The 21,222-nt window shown below is 40.8% G+C and overlaps 1 protein-coding gene across 6 annotated transcripts in view; it reads left to right on the top strand.

The window, feature by feature from the left end:
- The window catches only part of IDE (insulin degrading enzyme), a 121,547-nt gene that overhangs the window by 77,958 nt on the left and 22,367 nt on the right, over window positions 1-21,222 (top strand). For 5 of the 6 annotated variants that reach the window (XM_033224471.1, XM_033224461.1, XM_033224497.1 and 2 more), the window contains exons 12-17: window positions 4,330-4,432; window positions 7,564-7,686; window positions 11,539-11,621; window positions 15,554-15,698; window positions 18,995-19,105; window positions 20,010-20,130. In XM_033224471.1, the coding sequence (XP_033080362.1) occupies window positions 4,330-4,432; window positions 7,564-7,686; window positions 11,539-11,621; window positions 15,554-15,698; window positions 18,995-19,105; window positions 20,010-20,130 (686 nt within the window). Of the gene's footprint in view, window positions 1-4,329; window positions 4,433-7,563; window positions 7,687-11,538; window positions 11,622-15,553; window positions 15,699-16,186; window positions 16,332-18,994; window positions 19,106-20,009; window positions 20,131-21,222 lie in introns of all 6 variants that reach the window. The other variant, XM_033224505.1, reaches the window with a different exon arrangement.

Raw genomic sequence — 21,222 nt, 5'->3', positions numbered from 1 at the left:
AAAGAAAGTGATTCACAGTATCTGCCAGAATCCCAGTTTCTTATTGCCAGGTCTGTGCCCTTTCCACTAAGTCTGTTTGAATTAATCACAATTACCTATGAAGCCTCTTCTCATTATTTGGATATCTTTTCCCTTTGCTTTGTCAGGGATCCTTTGTAAAAATCTCAAGAGAATTTATTATTTGGGAACCATATTGCCTTTTAATGTCTGTAGTCAGGAGACCTTTTGTTTCCAGGTGAGTTCCATCCAGCTTTGACAGCTGCATTCCCTCCAAACATTTTAAAATATACTTGAAGTCAACAGCATTCATTCTAGCCCACTGCTTCCTTTTCTTGCTGTTGTAAGTTTTAGTATGAAAAAGTTGTGTTTTCTTATGTTTCATTTTTAAATTTCTTTCTTTTTCTTTAAATAGAGACAGAGTCTCACCGTATTGCCCAGGCTTGCCTTGAACTCCTGGGCTCAAGTGACCCACCAGCCTTGGCCTCCCAAAGTGTTGGGATTACAGACTTGAGCCACCGTGCCTGGCCTGTTCTCTCATTTCTAAGGATCACATCATTACCATATTGGCAGACTTTCCTTCCCCCACACTCTAGCCACATTAAAAAAAAAACTGGGCTGGGCATGGTGGCTCACACCTGTAATCCTAGCACTCTGGGAGGCCAAGGCGGGAGGATTGTTTGAGCTCAGAAGTTTGAGACCAGTCTGGGCAACATGGTGAGACCTCGTTTCTACAACAAAAATAAAAAGTAGCTGGGTATGGTGGTATATGCCTATAGTCCCAGCTACTCGAGAGACTGAGGCAGGAGGATCACCTGAGCCCAGGAGTTCAAGGCTGCAGTGAGGTATGATCACACCACTGTACAAGACCCCGTCTCAAAAAAAAGAAACCCTATTTTTCATGTAATTAGATTTTCAGCAGATGGTCTAAAATACTCCAATATTTGTACTAGTTTTTCTCAACTGTCTGCGGTTGTGTATACCATAGGTATCTGTACTTCAATTATTGTTTTTCTCCTAATTCAAGTGCTCTTCCCTGTACTTTCACACTCTGGTTCATAGGTGTCTATATGGGTTTGATGTATGTATACTCTGTCTCTACTGTTATTTTCTTCCCTGTCTTTATTTATTACCTCATACATTCCCTTTCATTGTATATTTCAATCTTGAATTCCTTAATGATATACTAACTGTTGGTCTGAAAGTATCTCTTTTTGTTAGTCTGGTATTTGATCTGTGCCTAGTCTGAGGAACTGTGCTTGTCTATTTCCTTATAATAACATTTCACATGTTACCCGTACACCTCACTTTGGTATATAGCTATCCAAATCCCTAAAGACTGTACTTGATGGGTCTGCCTTTTTCCCCTCCTTTTTTTAACCTAAGCATTACTACACAGCCTTCAGTGTCTGCTTTCTGTGTCAGAAAGTCATCCTCCAGAGCATCTGGCTTGGCAGCTTGTTTACTTTCTCTCTCAGAACTGAGTTTAAGGTTTTCTTGTTTCAGAGGGCAAGTCCACTCCACTCCAGCCTGGGTGTCAGAGTGAGACCCTGTCTTTAAAAAGAAAAGAAATCAAGTGTTTCATGGAAGAGTAGATGAGAAGACCATCTACCAGATTCTTCTACTTAATATGTTTTTTAGAAGTCTCCTTGAGAATCAATCCATTCATTTTCTGAGAAATCAACAAAAGTGGAAGCCCGAGTTCCTAGGCCTGAGTCTGCATAGGTTCTATCATGTATTGAATGCCCTTACACATATGAAGAGATACCATACACTCTTCATACAGCTATATGATTTCTGTGAACTCTACACATATAACTCAAAAGGGATTCTCAAACTACCAACATGAATCACTTCCTTCTGGGTGCAATAATAGAACTCTTTGATGTGTCAAACCGTATGATTCCTCTGTATCTTTCTGTGGAACATATTTCTTATTTAGCATGTTTTCTAGAACTGATAGTGGTTAGTGGCAGATAGGCCAGATCAGAAACACCTACAGCTGGAGGATTAGTCAGTCATACTGACAGGTGAGTCAGCTTGCTTTAGGATATCTACTAAAAACCAGATAACAAGACCAAGTCCAGTCAGCCAGGTAGAGTATTTTGTCTAGAATGAATAAAAAATAGATGGTAGTTCAGACTACTAGCATTGAAGTTGGGGAGGTTCTACAAGGGGCAGGTATTTGGAACAGAGATTGGGATTCTCAAAATGGATGAGTATCATCAGAGGGGAGTTTTGATTGCAAGTACTAGGCTTTCAGCTGTGAGGCCAACATTCAGAGGGTAGAATCAAACCTCTAGGGGGATAGGTGAGAACAAGCAGGAACAGATATGGACCTAGTTATTTGAATTGGGAATTGGGACTTAAGGGAGAAGTGGAACCAATAGCAGGACTGACTTTATACCAAGTTGCCCAAGCTAATTGGCTAGAATTCCTTGACCCATAAGATTCAAAATAGGATTGGTCCCAGCCTGTGGTTGAGTCCACTGGTGGGGGTGTAATGATTCCAACTTTGATGATTAAAAGGCAGTAGAGGCAGAGTGTCCCTGATAGTGCTCCACAGGGATGGCTTAGAGTTCCACTGGTTGTGAACTTCTTTTGCTCCTCTAGTCTTGTCATTTTTTGTTCACTTATCTTTTGACATCATTTTACCTCTGCCTTCCCTCCTTGAACACTTTTTTTTTCTTTTCTTTTTTTGTTTGAGACAGTCTCGCTCTGTCGCCCAGGCTGGTGTGTAGTGGGCAGTCTGGGCTCCCTTCAAGCTCCGCCTCCCGGGTTCACACCATTCTCCTGCCTCAGCCTCCCAAGTAGCTGGGAATATAGGCACCCACCACCACGCCTGACTAATTTTTTGTATTTTTAGTAGAGACGGGGTTTCACCATGTTAGCCAGGATGGTCTTGATCTCCTGAACTCGTGATCCGCCTGCCTCGGCCTCTGAAAATGCTGGGATTACAGGCGTGAGCCGCCGCGCCCGTCCTTGAACACTTTTTTCCATCTGACTTCTCTTCTGGGCTATTTCTACTGTCGCATCAAAAAAAGCTTTTAGGCTGGGCGTGGTACTTTGGGAGGCCGAGGCAGGCAGATCACCTGAAGTCAGGAGTTCAAGACCAGCCTGGCCAACATGGTGAAACCCCATCTCTACTAACAATACAAAAATTAGCTGGGCATGGTGGCAGGTGCCTGTAATCCCAGCTACTTGGGAGGCTGAGGCCGGAAAATTGCTTGAACCCGGAAGGTGGAGGTTGCAGTGAGCCAAGATCACACCATTGCACTCCAGCCTGAGTGGCAAGAGCAAAACTCCGACTCAAAAAAAAAAAAAAAAAAAATTAACTGGGCATAGTGGCAGGCGCCTGTAATCCCAGCTACTTGGGAGGCTGAGACAGGAGAATTCTTGAACCCGGGAGGCAGAGGTTACGGTGGTAGACATTTTTTGGTCTTGTCCGTTTCTCCCCTAGTAGCAGGAAGGCCTATGTATTTGTAGTAGATATATTTGATGCTAGTCTCTGGCAGGAAAAAACATAGAGCACAAATGTAGCAAGCAATAATAAAAGTTTCTTGGGTATGTGTGTCACGTTTTTAAAATACCTGGATGAGCCAACAGGTTTCGTTAGTCATTCCTGTTATCATTCCTGTTAATTGTGCGCCTGAGATATTCCTAGGAAGGAGTACTTTTTTGCCTTTTTTTTTTTTTTTTTAAGAGAAAAGGTTTTGATTTGTCACCCAGGCAAGGGTGCAGTGGTGTGATTCTAGCCTACTGCAGCCTCAAACTCTTGGGCTCAAGCAATCCTCCCACCTCAGATTCCCAAGTAGTTGGGACTACAGGTGCGTGCCACCCCCCACCTGGTTAATTATTAAAATTTTTTGTAGAGACGGGTCCCACTATTTTGCCCAGGTTGCTCTTGAACTCCTGGGCTCAAGCGATCTTCCTGCCTCAGCCTCATAAAGTGCTGGGATTTCAGGCATGAGCCACCACATCCGCAACTTCTTTGCTTTTTTTAAGGACTGTTTTTTAACCGACCTTGTTATATTTTTTTCCCCTAGCTACTCTTCTTTTAAATTTTAGTCAGTAGCAACCTAGAGGAATCTCTCCTGTGAGCACTTTTTCACACTGAAAATAATGGACTATAACTAAAGGGTAACAGGGACTATGATCAGAAACCTCTATTCTTATATTGCTTGTTTGGACTAAGCCTTACAGGATTTGCTGGGTCTTAAGAGGCCCAGCATGTTCTTGGATATTATTTATATTGTCCTGAATCGGGTTCTTTAAATTTATATATACAGTATGAGTTTACAGGGTTTTTTTGTTTGTTTTTTCTATCTCTAGGGTTGCAATAGTTTCTAAATCTTTTGAAGGAAAAACTGATCGCACAGAAGAGTGGTATGGAACCCAGTACAAACAAGAAGCTATACCAGATGAAGTCATCAAGGTAGGGTTAGCTCATCTATGAATAAGCCTGTGAGGAATCAGAAGGACATTGCTCCCTAGATCCACCAACTAAGACCCCAGAGAGTGGAAGACTGATGACCTAGTGTTGTCTGTACCATCCTAAGAGAAATCAACAAGTAGATAAGGAGCTGGAGTTTAGCTTTTTCATGAAGACATGATACTCTAGCCACTTTCTCATGTGTCTATCAAACCACCAGGGTTGTGCCTCATGCCATAAAAGGTAACTGAAGTGCAGGGTACACGGGCACAGGCAGCAGAAAGGCAAGAAGAGATGGAAGTAGGAAGCATGAGAGACCAAAGAGCTCACAGTCTTGCTGTGAACACAGGCTGAGAGGAGGCTCTAGGATTCATACCATGTTCACTTCAGAAGGTGCTATGTTTTATGCCTCATGTTATAGCACCGTTCTTTTTGTCAACATAGAGGAATTACGATTTTCAGAACAGGTATGTTAAGACAATATTTTGTCCCATTCATCAGTAGTCAGGATTTTGCTTGTGAATGTTACCTACTTATCTAGTACTTTTTCTTTCTTTCTCTTTTGATTCTCATTGGCTATGTGCCTTTGAGATTGGCTCCATTATTCCTGGGAAAAGACCAGAAAACTTTACTGACTAGATTCTAGCTAAACTCGAGTAATGGACATTTTAAAAATGTACCTGTGTAATGACATACAAAAAAGTAATTAGTTTAAGAAAGAAAATCTTCACTGATACTTCACAGCTCTCTGACATATTCATGATACAGAAGGAGATCGTTGAAGCCCCCCAGTGTGTGAAAATGTCCATCTCTCTAAACTGTGAGGAAAACTGATCTTCCATGAATTAGTGCTGGGTCTGAAATAGTCCTAAAACAAGAAAGAATCCCCGTGTTCACCAGACTCTGACCAGAATAAACCTGCCCTGAATGGGCTTTTTTTTTTTTTTTTTTTTTGAGATGGAGTCTTGCTCTGTCACCAGGCTGAAGTACAGAGGCACAATCTCGGCTCACTGTAACCTCCACCTCCCGGGTTCAAGCGATTCTCCTACCTCAGCCTCCCAAGTACCTGGGACTATAGACGCATGCCACCACGCCCAGCTAATTTTTGTATTTTTAGTAGAGACAGGGTTTTACCGTGTTGGCTAGGATGGTCTCAATCTGTTGACCTTGTGATCCTCCCACCTCAGCCTCCCAAAGTGCTGGGATTACAGGCTTGAGCCACCATGCCTGGCTAGGAATTTTTTAAGAACACATCTCTCTGGGAACTCAGTAGTAAAATTACTTATTAAGTGTTTCCTAGTCCCTACTATTCAGCTGTTCTGGAAACCTAAGATACCACTTAGGAAATATGGCCAACTTGCCCAGTGCGGAAAGACACAAACACAGGAGCTAAGATAGAACCGTAAAATCTGCAAGGCTGTGCCACACCAGCTAGAGATCAAATTACTGAATCCAGAAATCAGAATTATTGACAATTGGTGGTGGTGGTTGTTTTTTTAATAGACAGGACATTGCTCTGTTGTCCAGGCTGGTTGCTTTTTTCTCCTGGCCAGTTGCTTTTTTTTTTTTAAATGTTGAAAAGCCTTATAAATTAGGTTCAACAATCAGTGGCCTGTGATCTCTCCCACTTAGGTTTTGGAACTAGGACAGGGAACAGATCTAGCCTACAGGTTGTATGAATCCCAACCTAAATCTCAACTTTGTGTGTTTTTTTTGTTTTTTAGACGGAGTCTCGCACTGTTGCCCAGGCTGGAGTGCAATGGCGCGATCTTGGCTCATTGCAACCTCTGCCTCCCAGGTTCATGTGATTCTCCTGTCTCAGCCTCCCGAGTAGCTGGGATTATAGGTGCATACCACCACACCTGGCTGATTTTTTGTATTTTTAATAGAGATGAGGTTTCACTATGTTAGCCAGACTGGTCTCAAACTCCTGACCTCGTGATCCACACATCTTGGCTTCCCAAGGTGCTGGGATTATAGGCGTGAACCACTGCGCCTGGCCTCAACTTTGTTCTTAACCTTGTGCTTGAACTACTGGTTCACTTAAAAGTTTACATGATCATCTGGGAGAAGTGTGGGCCAGTTCTTAAGAAGTACTGAAGGCCGAGCACGGTGGGTCATGTCTGTAATCCTAGCACTTTAGGAGGCTGAGGTGGGCAGATTGAGATCAGGAGTTTGAGACCAGCCTGGGCAATACAGTGAAACCCCGTCTCTAATAAAATATAGAAATTAGCTGGGTGTGGTGGTGCACACCTGTAATCCCAGGGAGTTGGAGGATGCAGTGAGTGAAGATCATGCCACTGCATTCCAGCCTGGGCAACAGAGTGAAATTCTGTCTGTAAAAGTAAAAAAGAAGTACTGAAGTGAGGCCGGACATGATGGCTTACACCTGTAATCCCAACACTTTGGGAGGCTGAAGTGGGTGGATCAGTTGAGGCCAGGAGTTCAAGACCAGCCTGGCCAACATGGTAAAACCTCATCTCTACTAAAAATACAAAAATTAGTTGGGTGTGGTAGTCCCAGCTACTTGGGAGGCTGAGGCATGAGAATCGCTTGAACACACAAGGCGGAGGTTGCAGTGAGTTGAGATCATGCCACTGCACTCCAGCCTGGGCAACAGAACAAGACTCTGTCTCCGGAAGAAAAAAAAGAGAGAAGTACTGAAGTGAAAGACACCCCCTTTAGCCTGGCTTTCAGGCCATACATGGATATAACTTAGTATAGCTGAAACTATGGCTCTTATATAAATGACCTATTGTCTAGCAGTTGTGGGAATATATTCCTGGACAGATTATTCGCCATTATTTAAAGAGCTAGAATAAACATGATCTGCATATGGACCAGTCAGCTTTTCTGTGTTCCATAGTCTCAGATTGTTCCTCAGCTGGTCATTTTGGAGATGTGGAGAGGAAGGATAGATATATGAGTACAAAATCTTTGCTAGTACTAGAAAGACCGACTCAAGTTTCATGAAAACCCATCAGTAGATTTGGTAGTACCTCCTTTATATATGATGGAAAACAATGCTGTGTGACATTTGTGCACTTAATACTTCCCATATATTGAGCAGAGATACTATTTTAAACTCTTAAATCAGGCTCTTACTGCATTTGTGTGTTTCATTACTCATCCAGAAATGGCAAAATGCTGACCTGAATGGGAAATTTAAACTTCCTACAAAGAATGAATTTATTCCTACGAATTTTGAGATTTTACCATTAGAAAAAGAGGCGACACCATACCCTGCTCTTATTAAGGTAATGTGTTTGAATCAGTGATTTTAAATTAGGGGACAGACCTAATACATGGGGGACTAGAGAAATGATTTCTTACATTTGGTACTATGTTGATTTGGGGGGGCTCGCATACTGATAGATGACAAAAAAGCTGCAGAAAGAATAACTACAAGAAATATTAGAAGGTTGAAAATATTAAAGCAAGCAAACAAAACTAAACAATGCAGAATCTAGGGAATCGCTTTCTTTATAGGAGAAAAAAGTAAGTCTGAGCTATAACCACAAGTCTGTGGAAAGGTCTGTGCCTCTTTTCCATGTCTGCTGAAGACCCAATAAGGAAGTAAGTTTGTGCTGCGTCGTGGACATTAAAGATAAGAAAGGATCTCTAAAGCCGGAAAGAGAGCAGGTCCAGGGGGAGCTGTTGGATTTCCTGCCCTTAAAAACATTCATTATGACATAGTGACTATATTAAATTAATGGAATAATAAACTAGTGCGAAGTGCTATTGAGAAGTAGGGTTCCTTCCCCCTCTTTTTCAGACTGTCCTTTTCATGCCATTGTTTCAGAACTTGAGTAAAGTATGTAAAAAAATTGTATCAAATTATTACAGCACATTCTCCCTTCTAAACGTATTTCTTCTCCCTTCTAAACTGTTTGTAAACTGATGACTATAGGCACACACACACATCTTTCTATCTTCTTCAAATGACCTGATATTTGGAAGAATTTAGATGAGTTCAGTGAGATAACAATCAGTGTTTAGGAACATGAAAATTTGTCTTAAGCAACTAGATTATTAATGAGGCAACCATTTTTCTTTTTTTTTCTTTTCTTTTCTTGTTTTTTCTTTTTTTTTTGAGACAGAGTCTTGTTCTTGTTGCCCAGGCTGGAGTGTAATGGCATAATCTTGGCTCACTGTAACTTCCGCCTCCCAAGTTCAAGTGATTCTCCTGCCTCAGCCTCCCAAGTAGCTGGGATTACAGGCACCCGCCACCACGTCCAGCTAATCTTTTGTATTTTTAGTAGAGATGGGGTTTCACCATGTTAGCCAGGCTGGCCTCGAACTCCTGACCTCAGGTGATCCACCTGCCTCAGCCTCCCAAAGTACTGGGATTATAGGCATGAGCCACCGCGCCTAGCCCATTTTTCTTTAAAAATGACATTTTAAAGAGTTTTATATTAGCTTATGCAAAGAGAAAGTTCATTTACCCCTCCTGTTTTTTATGTATTGTTTTTATTTATCTATTTATCTATTTATCTATTTATTTATTTATTTATTTTTGGAGACAGGATCTCTCTGTTGCCCAAGCTGGAGTGCAGTGGTGGGATCATAGCTCACTGCAGTCTCAAACTCCTGGGTTCAAACCATCTTCTGGCCTCAGCCTCCTAAGTAGCTGGACTACAGACGCACACCACACCCAGCTAGTTTGTTTTTAATTTTTTGTAGAGATGGGATCTTGCTATGTTGCCTGGGCTGGTCTGGAACTCCTGGCCTCAAGTGATCCTCCTCCTTCGGCCTCTCAAGTAGCTGGAATTGTAGGTGTTAGCTACCATATCTGACTTTTGCTCTTTGTTTTAAATAGGCCTTCCCAGAGCAAACTAACAAGAACATTGAACCATTTATATCTCTTCCCAGAGTTTCAAGGTACTTTCAAGTGACTAAAGCCATTCTTAGTATAGCATGAGTGAAGTGGAGAGGCAAGATAAGTAGCTTATTTGTTCATCCTTGGCCGTGTTGGTTATCCATGGTTGCGTATTAAATTAGTCCAAAACTTAGCAGCTTAAAACCACAACATTTAAGTTAGGCCACGTGCGGTGGCTTGTGCCTGTAATCCCAGCACTTTGGGAGGCCGAGGTGGGCAGATCACGAGGTCAGGAGTTCAAGACCAGCCTGACCAAAATGGTGAAACCCCGTCTCTACTAAAAAAAAATTAGCCAGTTGTGGTGGTGCACGCCTGTTATCCCAGCTACTCAGGAGGCTGAGGCAGAAGAATTGCTTGAACTCAGGAGGCGGAGATTGTGGTGAGCCGAGATTGCGCCATTGCACTCCAACCTAGGTAAGAGCGAAACTCCGTCTCAAAAAAAAAAAAAACAAAAAAACCACGCACCATTTATTATCTCACACAGTTTTTTTCTTTTTTTTTTAAGACTCGCATTCCATTGCCCAGGCTGTGGTGAAGTGGTGCGGTCATGGCTCACTGTAACCTCGGCCTCCTGGGCTAAAGTGATCCACCAACCTCAGCCTCTTGTGTACCTAGGACTACAGGCACACACCACCATGCCCAGCTAATTAATTGTTCAATATATCTGTAGAGGTGAGATCTCACTATGTTGCCCAGGCCGATCTCAAACTCCTAGGCTCAAGCGATCCTCCTGCCTCAGCCTTCCAAATTTCTGGGATCACAGGCATGAACCATCATTCCTGGTCTCTCACACAGTTTTTGTTTTTGTTTTTGTTTTTGTTTTGAGACAGAGTCTCTCTCCATTGCCCAGGCTGGAGTGCAGTAGTACAGTCTCAGCTCACTGCAACCTCCGCTTCCCAGGTTCAAGCAATTCTCGTGCCTTAACCTCCGAAGTAACTGGGATTATAGGCATGTGCCACCATGCCCAACTAATTTTTGTATTTTTGGTAGAGACAGGGTTTTGCTAGTTGTCCAGGCTGGTCTCAAACTCCTGGCCTCAAGTGATCTGCCTGCCTTGGCCTCCCAAAGTGCTGGGATTACAGGTGTGAGCCACTGTACCCTATGTCACACACAGTTTCTTTTTTTGTTTTTGTTTTTGTTTTTGTTTTTTGAGACGGTGTCTCGCTCTGTCACCCAGGCTGGAGTGCAGTGGCACCATCTCGGCTCACTGCAACCTCTGCCTCCCGAGTCCCAGTTCAAGCAATTCTCCTGCCTCAGCCTCCCAAATAGCTGGGACTACAGGCACGAGCCACCACACCTTGCTCATTTTTGTATTATTAGTAGAGGCGGGGTTTCACCATGTTGGCCAGGATGGTCTCGAACTCCTGACCTCATGATCTGCCCACCTCAGCATCCCAAAGTGTTGGGATTACAGGAGTGAAGCCACCATGCCCAGTCCTCATATACAGTTTCTGAGGAGGGCCAGGAATCCAGCAGTGACTTAGTTGGGTAGTTCTGGCTCAGGGCCCGTTGTGAGGTTATAGTCAAGCTGTTGGCCAAGGCTTCAGTCATCTGAAGGTTCAACTAGGGCTGGAGGATTCTCTTCCAAGTTCAGTTATGTGATTGTTGGCCAGCCTTAATTTTTCACCGCATGGACCTCTCTGTAGAGTTGCTTGACATGGCAGCAGGGTTCCCCCAAAGTGAATGATCCAAGAGGGAAAGTGAGTGATCAGGATGCAAGCCACGGTGTCTTTTATAAATGCAGTCTCAGAGGTATACCATTAATTCTGTCATATTTTGTTAGTAAGGCAGACCAACCCTGGTCTAATGTGGGAGGGGACCACCCAAGACTGTGAATGTCAGCAGGCAAGGATTGTTGTGGGCCACCCTGGAAGCTGGCTGCCATTCGCTTGCAAGGGACTTCTGCCTCTGCCTGCCTCCCAGTGTCTGGAAAGATGAAGACAGGACAGTTGGTATTGGCTTCTCTGATCTGTCTTTTCCTTCTCTGTACCCCCATCTCCCTAATACAGGGGAAATAGAAGGCAGATTTCACTCTGCTACAGGAGTCTGCAGTCTTTGTCTCCAGCTTTTTACCTCCTGACTCTGAGTATGTTTCAGGGCCATGGGACAGCAGCTCCAGAACAAAACTCTAACTATTGCCTCTGTCCTCCTCCTCTTGAAGAGTGATTTGATTGAACATTTTTGCTGAATGCACCTCTATTTCCCTAACCAAACTGTTTCTCCATCACAGGATACAGCTATGAGCAAACTCTGGTTCAAACAAGATGATAAGTTTTTTTTGCCGAAGGCTTGTCTCAACTTTGAATTTTTCAGGTATGTAAGATGAGTCTAGCTTATAAAGCTTCTTATAAAAATCAAAAATTACATTTCCAAAAGTTGTCTGTTCTTCTTAAACATCCATGTCTAGATATAAAAGGAATTAGAGTTATTTCACCTAGAAAAGAAGAGGCTGAAATAAATAAATAAATAAATAAAAATAAAGAAAAGGAGAGGCTGGCCAGGCACAGTGGCTCACGCCTGTAATCCCAGCACTTTGGGAGGCCAAGGCAGGCGGATCACGAGGTCAGGAGATCAAGACCATCCTGACTAACACGGTGAAACCCCGTCTCTACTAAAAATACAAAAAATTAGCCGGGCATGGTGGCAGGCACCTGTAGTCCCAGCTACTCAGGAGGCTGAGGCAGGAGAATGGTGTGAACCCAGGAGGTCGAGGTTGCAGTCAGCCGAGATTGCACCACTGCACTCCAGCCTGAGCGACAGAGTGAGACTCTGCCTCAGGAAAAAAAAAAAAAAGAAAGGAGAGGCTGTTGCTGTTAAGAGGTATTTTAAAAACCAGTGTTAACTCTTTTTTTTTTTTCCATTAAAAATGGACTGACTCTTCCATATACTGAGTCAGAGTATACCCTTTAGCTCAAATGATTTATGTTAGCTATTGTTAGGACGACCTTCTTAGCCTTCAGGGTTTTGGATTCTGAGGAGGCCGTAGATTTACCCAGAAGACTCACTGAAGAAAGAATAAATAATTTGGGGTGTTTTTATTGCTTTGGTTTTGTATTCCTGGAACTTGTCTAGAAGAAGAGGTACTAGTTACTAAATTATCCTGAGTCTTGTTTCGTCTTTTGTCTGGAGCTTCCTCTATTTCTGGCTTGATTACTTAAAAATTACTAATAAAAAGGGAGAAGATGTTTAGTAAAATTTATGAGTAATGCTATTGCAGTAATTTCTCAGTGCATTTTCAATTCGTTTCTGTCTTCCTTTACTTTTTTGTGTGTTAATCACCCAATTCAGATTTTACTTTGTGAGTTTATACTTTTTATAATTTTATATTTCTAAAATTCAGTGGTTTGTAAGATAAGCCTGTCATGGTTTATTTGTTCAGTAATGTTCAATATGATAATCATCTTTTTCATTAATTTTTATTCAGTTGGCTTGACATGAAGTTAAAGGTAGATATGGTTTAAATGCTTTGGAAAAAGGGAAAAGAATCTGATTTTCCATCAACAAATATATTGAGATTATAGTGATTATAAATATTGTGGTTTTATAGCATGAGAGTTACAGATTATCTAGAACTGTGCAGAGATTTTTTTATTGTTTACACCAAACATGGGCTGTCAGGTTGTGGCTTATTATTGGTAAAGGGCATTACAAAGCTGCTTTTTATTTTTTGATATTTGAAAGTGAGATTTTTAACACTGTAAGCAGCTTGTCACCATTTTCCCATTTGGCCTCTGTGATGATGAATTTCTTTAGAATACCCTTTGAGAGACCATTTTACATTTTTGTGTTCTCTAAACTGCCTAGCACATTTCCTAGAATTGAAAATGTCTACCTCCCACACAAATCCCATCCTCTGGTCTGTCTTCCTAGAGGTAACCACTGTTCTGTTTCTTGTACATTTTAATTGAAATTTTCATGTGTGTGTCTATATCCTTTTCATCTTTTCAGAAATAAGATTATATTATGTGTAGTTACCTATGGTTTTTAAAACCCTGTGATCCATATTTAAGCATATAGTATCTGGTTACAAAATAATACATGTTTTAAATTAACACATGAACCAAAAAATAAATAAATAAATAAAAATAAAAATAAAAAAATAAAAAAAAAAAAGAAGAAAACACATGAACCAAAATTTAGGTATCCCTGTTGAATCCTATTATCTTTTAAAAGTTAGTTTAGTATCTTCTCCACTTCACCAGCACAGCTGCTGTGGATATAGCTGTTTTTGTTCTTTTTTTTTTAGGAGACAGAGTCTTACTCTGTCACCCAGGGCTGGAGTGCAGTTACTGCAGCCTCAAACTCTTGGGCTCAAGTGATCCTCCCATCTCAGCCTCCTGAGTAGCTGGGACTACAGGCGCATGCCACCTTGCCAGGCTGGATACAGCATTTTAGGACACTCCTTGGAATTATTTTCTGAGCCTGAGCCGTAGTGCTTTGAAACCCCAAACTTTCTGGCTTTTCACTTCCATCTGAGAAAGGTGCATAGTTGCCTGTGGGGCCGACCTCTGTCGTAGCCTCTCTTTTGTTTTGATGATTTTGTTTTTGTGAATTGTGCCTTAAGTTTTTGAGTTGCTATTTGCCCAAAGAAGGAAATCTGTCATCATGTATCATACTTTAAAAAATTTTATGGCAGAACATTTATTTAAATTTTCCAGTTGGAGAATATTTGGATAGCTGTAGAACTTTGTCTTTGATTTTAATTCTCTAAGTGACTACACATTTTATCCCTATTTTTGCTTTTTTATCAGCTTTGATAAAATTGTTGGATTTTGGCTGGGTGCAATAGCTCACACCTGTAATCCTAACATTTTGGGAAGCCAAGGCAGGAAGATCACTTGAACCTAGGAGTTCAAGACCAGCCTGGACAACACAGTGAGACCTTGACTCAACATTAAAAACAAAATGTTGGTTTTGTTTTCAGTACATTAGTTATATTTACTGTGATACAAATAGAGTGAAACTTTTAATTTGCTGCCAAACAAGCCAAGCAGGCACCTGCCTCAGGCCTTTAGCACTAGCTATTTCTTCAGCCTGGGAAGTTCTCCACTCCACCCGTTAGATATCCCCAGGGCTCACTCACTTGCCTTCTTCAAGTCTGGGTCCAGATGTCACGTGATAAGAGTGGCCTTGACATTACATTCTTATGTAAAGCAGTAGTCTTTCTTCCCTGCTGCCATCACCCCATCATTCGTTTTTCCCCTTACCCTTCTTAATTTTACCCCATAACACTGTCACCAACTAAAATGTCAAATTTAAATTTATTATTATTTGTCCCCTCTAGCTAAAATATCAACTCTGAGGTCAGGGACTTTGTCTGATTTGTTCACTCTTTATCTTCAGTGCCTAGAAAAGAGCCTGGCACTGTAGTAAGCATATAATACATATTTGTTGAATGAGTGAAACTTTTACTTTCTTCTGATAAAAGGTAAGCAAGGTTGTATAGTCAGAGGAGCAGGTCGTTTAACTTGCATTTGAATCCCAGCTCTGCTGCCACGAACTCAGGGGACCTGAAGAAAATTATGTTTCTTATCTGGGAAATGAAGTTTAGTTGATCACTGTGGTTGTTTAGTTCTTGTACTCTATAATTCTTTCTTCTTTGTTCTTTCTCATTTAACTATTTTTCTATTTTAGTTTTTTTCCCTAGTTTTGGCTGCTGCTATATGATAGAAATTATCAATTATTTTACTGACAGTTCTCTAGCTTTACTGTTTTGGGGAAAACTCAGGGATAAGCTAACATTTTCACAGGTCTCAATTTTTCTAAGTTCATGTAATTACCACAGACACATTTCCCAGTCTTTTACTCCTGTCCACCAAGGGTGTGACTTGATTGGAGAGAGAAGGAAGACATGCAAATGCTGTATCTGTTCTGTCGGCTGTGCTCCTCCCATTAGCCTAAGCATAGCCATGCATTTTGGCCCGTTCCCACTCCTCACATACCCTGCATTTCTAACTTGTCAGTTCTGCCACACCATCTGGGGTAGGCAGTTCCTTCTCCTTCTTCGCCACCAGCAGTGCGTGCGCACGCGCTCGCACACACACACACACACATACACATACGTTTCAGGCTTCTTTTTCAGACATCTTGTTTTTTTCCTCATAAGAAGAAATAACCTCAAGAATTCAACCATATCCTCAGGAAATCATATTAACCGGTGTTCAATATCTTGATCCTTCTCAAAAGGCCATATCACATTGAGAAGTAATAAAATCAGCTATTTTACTGTCAACATTTTCTTCCAGCCCATTTGCTTATGTGGACCCCTTGCACTGTAACATGGCCTATTTGTACCTTGAGCTCCTCAAAGATTCACTCAACGAGTATGCATATGCAGCAGAGCTAGCAGGCTTGAGCTATGATCTCCAAAATACCATCTATGGGATGTATGTAAGTACCCACGCCTTAGAGCCTTCCACTCATCAACATTTTTTATATTGATTTGATGGAAGCATTTTTTGATTGAGGGTATGAGTTTAATTTCTTTTTTTAATCTTTATGGCTAATCATATTTTCTCATTTAATTTTTAAGTTAGCTCTTATTCTAAGTGTTCAACTACATACCATTCATATTATGCAAATTTTCCTTGATTTCTTTTTTTTTTTAGTGTCTTTCATCAGAATGTCATATTTTTCTACTCAGACAAAATTGGACCCTGATTTAGGTTTAGATCTTACCCATTCTGTATTTGAAATCTTGGTCTTTGGCAAAGGAAAATGAAGTCTTCCTTCTTTTGTAAAACCTAAGGTTGTCATATACTATTTCCCTAGAAATCCAGATCATGAGGCTGCATATCCATACTCTTCAGTCATGTTTCTTCATTACCATGCCACTGCTTGAGGTATCAAAGCATTTCTTTTGTTTTTCTTTTTGTTAGTCGCTACATTTATGCTGATCCTCTTCATTGCAACATGACATACCTGTTTATCAGGTTATTGAAGGATGATTTAAAAGAGTATACATATGCAGCACGCCTCTCAGGTTTGAGCTATGGCATTGCATCAGGAATGAATGCAATACTTGTAAGTAAAATGAAAACCAAAGAAAAGGCACCACCCCGTTTAAGCATTATGTTGAGCTTGGGAAAACTATTAACTTCTGCATTTTTAAACAAGAAAGTTGATGGTTTTCTTCCTTGCACCTTTTTGATGATCGAAGAACTCAAATTAGTGTTAGTTCCACTAATGAATGATTTAATAAAGTTTAGTGCATCTTGTGAACATGTATGTGTGCTACATTTATTTGCATGTTCTTCTGCCTGAGATGTTTAGCATATTAATCCTGAAAGCATGTTGTTCTTTCCATATAATTGAGTATATTAACATCTGTAAGTAGAAGATAATCAATAGTTGTTGTGGTGATTGAATTTTACTTATAAATAGGCTCCCTTTATTTCTGCAGATAGTAGTATAAAGTTTCTATGTTCAGATAAACCTGACATTTTAATTTATTTTGTAGCATGCACCATTACCTATTTTATGTGTGTTTTAAAATAAGCATTATTAAATCCATCTAAGAAATAACTAGATCCTTTCTTTGGAATGTGTTTTCAAGCTTGCTTATATCTCAATTCCAAGTTAACATCCCTTTCATAGCACACATTCATCTTCACTTTTCTTGAAAATGTATCGCATATTTTAGTAAAAATGAAAACGAGCATTTTGGGGTACTCCTTATTTAAATTCTTACACAAAAGATTTTAGGAGTTTTAAATTTTATTTATTTTCCAGTGACTTTTTTTTCTTCACATAAATAAATTCTCTGGTAACTTTTGTTTAATGTATAAGAATGTATATTAATCTAACCATTCTCAGAGTCCACAGAAGTTTGAAGCTCAGAGATCAAAATTAGCTCCAAATAGAAAAGTAATCATCTGTTTTCTCTTTTTTTCTGTTGATTTTTAGTAGCATATTACCATCAAAACACATAATATTTATTTATGACAAAATGGGTTTTCTGCTAATTGTCAGTCTAGCTCCTCCAGTAGGAAACATGATGTGCTTGCCATGGCCAGTGGCCTTCCCTCCTGCTGAGGTTCTTGCCTATCATCCTGCGCAGCATGGAGACTTTCATGATATTCTAGCTGCAGTGTATCCTCTACTGCTTTGGGTGCCACCATGTGGAAATATCATGATAGAAATTCTCCATTCCCCACTTCTCAAAATGTTAGGCATTTAGAGACAAAGTAAACTGTGCTAAGTTGGCTGGGCACGGTGGCTCACGCCCATAATCCCAGCACTTTGGGAGGCCAAGGCAGGCAGATTGCTTTGAGCTAGGAGTTCAAGACCAACCTCCTAGGCAACATGGTAAGACCCTGTCTCTACAAAAAATACGAAAAAATTAACCAGACGTGGTGGTACATGGCTGTAGTCCAGCTACTCTGGAGGCTGAGATGGGAGGATCGCTTGAGTCCACGGAGCAGAAGTTGCAGTCAGCCAAGATTGTACCACTGCACTCCAGCCTGGGTGGCAGAGTCAGACCCTGTCTCAAAAAAAAAAAAAATGTGCTAAGCCAAGATCCTGATGATACATACACTGTATCCTTCTTACATGTTTGTTTTGCCATTAGCTTTTGGAACAGCAACAGAACTTATCAAATAAGCAAGTGGTTAGAATTGTGGATCCTGTGTGGCACTGTGCCTCGTGCCTATAGTCCCAGCATTCTGGGGGGCTGAGGCAGGTGGATCACCTGAAGTCAGGAGTCTCACTATGTTGCCCAGGTTGGTCTTAAACTCTTGGGCTCAAGCAATCCTTCCATCTCAGCTTTCCAAGTAGCTGGGACGACATGTACATGCCACTATGCCCTGTGATTTTTATCTTCTTACCTCAGCTATGAAAACCTTAAGCCTGCCATTCATTAGATATTCTTTTTGAAGAAAAAACTTAGCCACATTCTACAATTAATTTTATAATGAGAACTTGAATTTTGATGATGTAGTATATGCCACCATAATTCGATGTTAGGTGAGTTTACTTACTGTTGGTTGTGTTTCAGAAAAGTAAAATTATGCTTTTGGGTATAGAGATTGCTAATGGCCAGGTTAGCAATCTGTGACATGGCTCACACATCTAGTTCCAGCTACTTGGGAGACTGAGGCAGGAGGATCACTTGAGCCCAGGAGTTTGAGTCTAGCCTGAGTACCCTAGCAAGACCCTGTCTCGAATGAATGAATAAATAAATAAATAAATAAAAATTTTTAAAAACATGGTTAAGGCTGGGCATGGTGGCTCACACCTGTAATCCCAGGACTTTGGAAGGCCGAGGCGGGTAGATCACCTCAGGTCAGGAGTTCAAAACCAGCCTGACTAACATGGTGAAACCCCATCTCTACTAAAAATACAAAATACTAGCCGGGCCTAGTGGCGCACATCTGTAATCCCAGCTATTCCGGAGGCTGATACAGGAGAATTGCTTGAACCTGGGAGGCTGAGGTTGCAGTGAATCGAAATCGTGCCGTTGCATTCCAGCCTGGGCAACAAGAGTGAAACTCTGTCCCAAAAAAAAAAGATGGTTAATGTTATCTTCCTGTTACACTATATTTATATATTTATGAGACATTAAAGTGAATGTTTCATTTTTTATATGTCTGTTTTGGAATTTTCTACATGTTTAAAAATCAAGTCGTTTATTTGGAAGTTGTTTTGTGATATTTTTAGACTTTTAATACCCTGAATTCTTTCTGTAGCTTTCCGTGAAAGGTTACAATGACAAGCAGCCAATTTTACTAAAGAAGATTATTGAGAAAATGGCTACCTTTGAGATTGATGAAAAAAGATTTGAAATTATCAAAGAAGCAGTAAGTTTTCTGAACCCTGTTTTTTTATTCATAAGATAATATTGCTGTTATAAAAAGTTTTCATAATAGTTTTCATAAAAGAAGCAAGGAGGAAAAGAAGCATTCATAACCCTGTTGCAGTCATCTCACCTTGTCTTTGCAAAATCTGATACTCCAGCCAGAAAGAAAGCCTAGTTGACTCTTGTGGACACCTGGCCTCTTCTCTGTGGGTGCCAAGAGCTCACTGCAATGCAGAGTTGCAGCTCAAAATTTCAAAGAGAAGTACTTAGTGGCTGTCAAGGCCTCCTTGAATGTTCCATCCCAACCTCCAGTTCAGAAGAACACACAATTCATCAGACTGAGGTCTGCTTTCCCACAAGACCTTGTCACATTAGAGCACACTATTTGGGTTTGACATATCTTCCACTTAAATTCAATTCATATTTGGCCCAGTAATGGAAGTACGGGATGAACAGCTGCTTCTTCTGAAGCTAAACTGTGACCTTTTCTTGTATACCAGAAGAAACTACCATCAGTTTTCAAATAAAGATCCCATATTTTATATGGCTACCTATTTGTGTTGTTTGCTTATGGAGACTTTGGGGATGGCTTTATAGCATAGAACCTAAAGATTCCAAAAGACATCCCTGAAAACTAGGGATAACTTTCTGAGGGACAAAAGATATCCCATAGTGAAGGCACTTATAGTCCGTGTCAGATGCTGAACAAATGAAAAAGCATGCTTTTATGTAAGGATCGGAGAGGAGTAAACCCCATTCTTAATTGTATAACTTCAGAAAGGGGAAAGAAGAAAATATCCTAGTAACACATAGTTTATAGAGAATTGAAATTTGATTATAACTGGACTTTTGAAATGATTTTTAAAAGATTTATAAAATTAATGAAAGCATGTCTCCTTCACTAGTATATGCGGTCTCTTAACAATTTCCGGGCTGAACAGCCTCACCAGCATGCCATGTACTACCTCCGCTTGCTGATGACTGAAGTGGCCTGGACTAAAGATGAGTTAAAAGAAGCTCTAGATGGTGAGACTTTCTACTTAAAGCTTAATGCTTTCTTCATTTTTTTCCTAAATTCATTTTGGTTTATTCTGATATTGACTGTTTATACTTTTAAATAACCTGTAGTTCTATTAAAACTGGCTGTGCCTATGTTTTATAAAAACAGTGGTGGGCAGGATGGCTATAATTAACAGTAACATATACTTTTAAATAGGTAGAAGGAAGATATTGAACATTCCCAACCCAAACAAATGATAAATAAACTTGAGATGATGGATATACTTAGTACCCTGATGTGATCACTATACGTTATATGTATATATAATAACATCATTATATACTCTATGAATATCTACAGTTATTATTTCTCAATTTAAAATAAAATAAAAAAAACAGTGGTGGCCGGGCGCGGTGGCTCAAGCCTGTAATCCCAGCACTTTGGGAGGCCGAGGCGGGCGGATCACGAGGTCAGGAGATCGAGACCATCCTGGCTAACATGGTGAAACCCCGTCTCTACTAAAAAAAAAAAATACAAAAAACTAGCCGGGTGAGGTGGCGGGCGCCTGTAGTCCCAGCTACTCGGGAGGCTGAGGCAGGAGAATGGCGTAAACCCAGGAGACGGAGCTTGCAGTGAGCTGAGATTTGGCCACTGCACTCCAGCCTGGGCGACAGAGCGAGACTCCATCTCAAAAAAAAAAAAACAGTGGTAGCTTTGAAGTGGTTTTTGCATTCAGGCAGGTTAGCCATATATACTGTTTTCAATCTGGACCTATACCAGTTAATTACTACTATTTTTAGATTTCTGCAGATGGGCTGGGTGCGGTGGCACGTACCTGTAATACTAGTACTTTTGGAAGGCAGAGACAGGAGGATCGCTTGATCCCAGGAGTTTGAGACCAGCCTGGGCAATATAGTGAGACTCTGTCTCTACAAAAAATAATAAAAATATTAGCTGGATGTGGTAGCATACACCTGTGGTCCCACTTACTCAAGAGGCTGTGGCGAGAGGATTGCTTATGCCTGGGAAGTTGAGACTACAGTGAGCCATGATTACGCCACTGCACTTCAGCTTGGATGACAGAGCAAGACTCTGTCTGTGCCTCAAAAAAAAAAAAA

The sequence above is a fragment of the Trachypithecus francoisi genome, unplaced genomic scaffold (assembly GCF_009764315.1).
Source record: "Trachypithecus francoisi isolate TF-2019V2 unplaced genomic scaffold, Tfra_2.0 Contig01436, whole genome shotgun sequence".
Lineage (NCBI taxonomy): Eukaryota > Metazoa > Chordata > Mammalia > Primates > Cercopithecidae > Trachypithecus > Trachypithecus francoisi.
The sequence above is the reverse complement of the archived record's forward strand: the minus strand, read 5'-3'. Positions and strand labels throughout refer to the sequence as shown.